Source organism: Puntigrus tetrazona, chromosome 3 (genome assembly GCF_018831695.1).
Source record: "Puntigrus tetrazona isolate hp1 chromosome 3, ASM1883169v1, whole genome shotgun sequence".
Taxonomy (NCBI): Eukaryota; Metazoa; Chordata; class Actinopteri; order Cypriniformes; family Cyprinidae; genus Puntigrus; species Puntigrus tetrazona.
This window is the reverse complement of record NC_056701.1, coordinates 8,216,856-8,221,855: the sequence shown is the minus strand read 5'-3', so window position 1 is coordinate 8,221,855 and position 5,000 is coordinate 8,216,856. Positions and strand designations below refer to the sequence as shown.

General features: G+C 43.2%; 2 protein-coding genes and 1 non-coding gene across 7 annotated transcripts in view; 2 read left to right on the top strand and 1 right to left on the bottom strand.

Annotated features, from left to right (window-relative positions):
• poldip3 (polymerase (DNA-directed), delta interacting protein 3) overlaps positions 1–1,932 on the bottom strand; it is a 7,431-nt gene extending 5,499 nt beyond the window's left edge. For both annotated transcript variants that reach the window (XM_043235766.1, XM_043235765.1), the window contains exons 1-4: positions 1,846–1,932; positions 308–863; positions 154–213; positions 1–64 (exon numbers count right to left, since the gene is read on the bottom strand). The exon at positions 1–64 is cut by the window's left edge and continues 23 nt beyond it. In XM_043235766.1, the coding sequence (XP_043091701.1) occupies positions 1–64; positions 154–213; positions 308–863; positions 1,846–1,913 (748 nt within the window). In that variant the 5' untranslated portion in view covers positions 1,914–1,932. The remainder of the gene's footprint in view (positions 65–153; positions 214–307; positions 864–1,845) is intronic.
• Positions 1,933–2,800: 868 nt separating this feature from the next.
• On the top strand, positions 2,801–2,954 carry LOC122342198. Its single transcript, XR_006250544.1, has one exon. It is a non-coding gene; the product is annotated as a U12 minor spliceosomal RNA (small nuclear RNA).
• Positions 2,955–3,767: 813 nt separating this feature from the next.
• fam234b (family with sequence similarity 234 member B) overlaps positions 3,768–5,000 on the top strand; it is a 6,275-nt gene continuing 5,042 nt past the window's right edge. For 2 of the 4 annotated variants that reach the window (XM_043229131.1, XM_043229118.1), the window contains exons 1-2: positions 3,768–3,916; positions 4,952–5,000. The exon at positions 4,952–5,000 is cut by the window's right edge and continues 332 nt beyond it. In XM_043229131.1, the coding sequence (XP_043085066.1) occupies positions 3,880–3,916; positions 4,952–5,000 (86 nt within the window). In that variant the 5' untranslated portion in view covers positions 3,768–3,879. The remainder of the gene's footprint in view (positions 3,917–4,951) is intronic. The other 2 variants (XM_043229124.1, XM_043229114.1) reach the window with 1 other exon arrangement.

The window sequence follows — 5,000 nt, the reverse complement described above, 5'->3', positions numbered from 1 at the left end:
TGGTGATCTTCATCTGTTTGTTGGGAATCACAGCTCCATCCTCTTCCTCAGCAGCAGACATGACCTACAGTCAGATGGATAATTATTGACCCTCATTAATAACAGAGTCCTTAACGAATCGCTGTAGAGTACGAGAGCATTCATGAGTCTCACCGGAGCGGCTGCGCTGGGAACATTGATGCGGATCCCGCTGGTCATTCCCACGGGCCTCTGCTGCACACACACACACACACACACACACACACACACACACACTGTCACTGGTGTTCAGAGTCAGAGACGAGGTAATAATCTCTCTTCTGCTCACCTGAATGGTTTTGGTGATTTTCAGAGACGCCGCGCTCTGATTGGATGCTGTCGGGACACTCCTCTTTAAGCTTAGCCTATCACGAGCGTCCACCACTTTCGTGATCCCACCCCCTGGCTGCAGGGCCACACCCACTCTGGCGCTCTGGGGCCGGGGCCCGACCGAGACGGGGCCAGTGTTGTGGATCTGCACGTGAGGGATTCCCGCGGGTTTGACGGGCGTCGCGCTCGGAGGCGGAGTCTGCTGCTGTTTGCGTGAGTTTATCAGCTGTCGTGCATCCTGAACGGCTCCGGCCCCGCCCCCTCGACCCCGGATACGGAACCGAGCGTCCTTCTGTCCCAGCTTCTCCCGAGCGTCCTTCACCTGAAACGCTGCACAGACAGAGCCATGAACAACGGGCCAGATCCCCGAGTAAACCAGAGCTAGCGCCAATCTCCGGCGTTTACCTCCTGTAGCTCCGCCCCCTCCCAGCCGCTGTCTGACATCACCGCTGCCAATCATCTGACGGGCATCGAAGGCCCTGCCCACTGACCCAGCCCCTCTGCCATATATGGGCCTGTGGGACGGACAACAGCAGAGATACAAACCAATGACCAACAACTCAAATTCAGAATAAGTTAAATGAAATAAGGTGATAATTAAAAATAGCGTTTGTATTTCAATTAAGAAACTGTGGTTCAGTATTGTACAGAAAACAAACTTTTCACTAATAAATAAGTAATTGTCAAAAAAAGTAGCCTGTACTAAATTATAAACTAAAACGTTATGATGGTGTTTGCTTTAACTTTGTAAGAAAAGTATACTGGATTCAAAACACAGCAAACCCCAGAAATTACACTGAAATGTTGTAAAAATACAAAACATTATTCAACCTAGATGTAATATTTTTTTAAAAATCTGAAAAAAACAAAAAGAGAATTAACTGCACGATTACTAGAAAAGTGAATCTTGGAAATCAGACAATTTGCAAAAGGTTTTCTTTTTCGAAAAAGACTGTGGACCAATTCTTTAGAAATGTCCGCATACAAGACACGAAATAAAAACATCCCCTCAATGAAAAGAGAAGGTTTGTGAATAGATATATAATCTACCGCATGGGTTATATTTATAATAATGTGAATACAAGCATTGGTAGCTTCTCGCTTCTGTCGATCGACGGATCTCAGTCGATATATCGATCAGGCGCCGAAGGAACTCGCGTGTTAACAACAAACAGCTGCGACACGCGCTCTAGCTTGTGTAGATAATGTGAAAAAGACGGGAAAATTACATTAATTTAATGTACGAGGTTTGTTTGTAAAAGCAGCCGAGAACTGAAACGCGCAGGACGCCATGACTCACGCGCGTCAGCCAATGAGAAGGCGAGCGTGAGCGTTGCGCGCGGCTCAAACGGCCGTGTTAACCAATCGTAAGCGAGAGAAGGCGGGACATCGCGCTCAGCACCAGGAGCTACACGACTGCGTTTATAACGACAGAATAACACTAAAGCGGCCCAGCGGTTTAAATCAATTATGTTTGAAGAATCTGCACTGATTTACCTCTTACTGACTCCCCTAGCGTTAAAACTGCGGCGACGAATCACTTCATCCAGAGAGAGATCCGCCATATCTGCGCTTGTGTGGATTCTGTGCGGAGAGCAGCACGCATGCGTTACGTACATAAGGGCGGGGCTAAGCGGTGCGCTACGTAGAGCAGAAAGGGTCAAAATACACGAGGCACAAGAGAAAACGCGAGAGCCGTACAAAATCAGTACATAAATAAACAACAATAACAAACATTTAAACATCCTAAAGAAGATGTGGTTTGCATTTTGGTAAATAAAGTTAAATAACAAAAATCAAAAAACATTTTTACATTTCATAACATCAAACAAAAGTTACATGAACATCCCATAATAAACGAATTCAAACAAATCCTTTTTGCTTTATTTCTTACATCTTTTAAAGCGAGATGCCTGACCCCTATTTTGAATGCTGTTATGTTAGCTCTATTTATAGACTATTTATGTTTGTGTATTGTACTTTCCATACATAATTATTAAATTAATCATCACGCTTTGCTCCGAAACCCTTACTTTTAAACAACAAAAATAATCTACAAGAGAATCGAGCCGAGTCTATAATTTTATCAATTTAAGTATGAAATATTCAACATCTGACCATATAAGCGGTGTGTGTGCTTGTCTCTGGGTAAATCGATCATTTTACCTGTGACTTCTTTTACTTTAAAAGTGAGACAAAAGGGCAGAACGGTGACGTCACGGCATGTCCCACAATGCACCACCCGAGGACCTCGCGCGAGCCACAAATTATGCTTTTTTTTACTCGTCATACACTCCTTAGCGCACTATGAAGTGCACTCGTGCGGCGACGCGCGCACCGTCGGCTCTCGTCGATCATCTTTTGGCGGGAAGAGCGCGCGCCGGTCGCCGTCACCGTCGCGGAGCGGCCGGGCGCGCGGGAAGAGGAGCGCGAGCGCGGGAACGCTCAGGTCATGCCTTAAACTGATGAGTAAGGAAAATAACGACGCGGGGTGACGCCTGTGTCCTCGCACGATCTCGCGAGAAGAATTTTTGAAAGGGCACAGGTCCGTCTGCGAGGTGACTCACCTACTTCGTGAGATGCCGAGCAGAACCAGGATCTGCCCCGAAACCCTTAAACAGTGACAAAAACAGAAGTAATAATCGTGCTCTGATGCTTAAACCCATTGGGAGATATGTACTTAAAGTAGAGTAGAGACGCCTGAGAAGTGTGTGCGTGCGGTGAAAACTCATATAAACGATGATATGCGTTAAATGAATTGTTTGCATAATATGTGACGTGTAATAAACCCTCTTCTTTATTTAAGCTTGTTTTCATTGTTTTTCGAGCAGACTGAACACATGCAAATAGTGAACAAATCTGATTCCTTTAAACAACTAACAAGCAACTATTAAAGTAGACAGAAGAAGTGTGTTAGAGTGTACATTATTTCTGTGTATTTACAGCATCATTACTCCAGTCTTCAGAAATCAGAATAACTGATCAACAAACAATACATTATTATTATTATTATTATTATGTTCAAAACTGCTGAGTAGACCTTTTTCAGGATTCTTTGATGAAGTTCAGAAGAACAGAATTTATCTAAAATATAAATCTTTTATAACATTATTAATGTCTTCACTTTTAATGAACAACAACAAAAAAACAACTAATTAACAAATACAGATTTCTTTGTTATAGTTTATAACGTCAGAAAAGCTATTTATTGCAGATAAATGCTGATATTTATATCTTTCTATTAATCAAAGAATCCTGAAAAATGTACTTAACTTTTAGATAACGACAATAGCTCTAATAATAAATGATTGTTTTATTCTACTGTATACTGGTATATGAAAGCAACGATGTTTTCAACTATTTGAAATTTTACATAAAACGTTCGCTGAAACAGAGAGATTAAAGCGTGTTTCCGCTCTTCTTATGGAGGTTACTCGGGGAGGACTACATTTCCCATGATGCTCTTCTCCGGCGCTGTAGCGGCAGCAGCGGCAGGCGCGTCGCGTCGCGTCGCTGATAACATCGCGCGCAATGGCTGCGTCTCTGTCCCGTGCTCTGAAATTACCGGGTGAGTCGTTTATTAATAGAGAATAACGGGTGAAAAGGTCGACTGCTATGAGGAGGGCGGCTCGGATGCGGCGGGAGCTGGGTTTAGTTCGGTGACGTCACTGATGCGGCTTCATCCCGTTATATATCTCTGCGCTGAGATCAAATATTACACGCGGTGTGAATGTGATCGGACTGATTGATCCTAATAATCAGATTATATAATATAATATATTCTCGTCCGCTCGAGAGCGACGTCCAGACGAGCGCAGTTTATAATAACCGCCGCAGCAGCGCTTGATTATATAATATCACGATATATTCAGCAGAGAATAATCTTCAGCGCGTTAAAGAAACTCTAAACAACGAAGAGAAACAATACCGTGAAAGAGAAACGATACAGTACCGGGCGGTCAGCGGAGCGGTCACGTGACCAGGGGCTTTCCTGCCGGACTGTTTTTAATTTTAAATTGGTATATGAATGAAAAAAAAAAAAAAAAAAATAAATAATATATATATATATATATATATATATATATATATATATATATATATATATTACTGAGTAATAGTAATTAACTATGTACTTACTGTATGATTAGGGCTTGGCTTAGAGTTAATTTTGTGTAACTTTGCAACTATGTACTTACTATACTGATTAGTGTGTGTGTGTGTGTCTGTGTGTCTGTGTGTGTGTGTGTGTCCTTCTGTGTGTTGTGTGTGTGTGTATACTGTGTGTGTGTGTGTGTGTGTGTGTGTCTGTGTGTGTGTGTGTGTGTGTGTGTGTGTGTGTGTGTGTGTGTGTGTGTGTGTGTGTGTGTGTGTGTGTGTGTGTGTGTGTGTGTGTGTGTGTGTGTGTGTGTGTGTGTGTGTCTGTGTCTGTCTATGTGTGTGTGTGTGTGTGTGTGTGTGTGTGTGTGTCTGTGTGTGTGTATGTGTGTGTGTGTGTGTGTGTGTGTGTGTGTGTGTGTGTGTGTGTGTGTGTGTGTGTGTGTGTGTGTGTGTGTGTGTCTGTGTGTGTGTGTGTGTGTGTGTGTGTGTGTGTGTGTGTGTGTAGGTAAGAAGGGCTCGGATCTGGGTGAGTATGATCCGCTGACGCAGGCCGA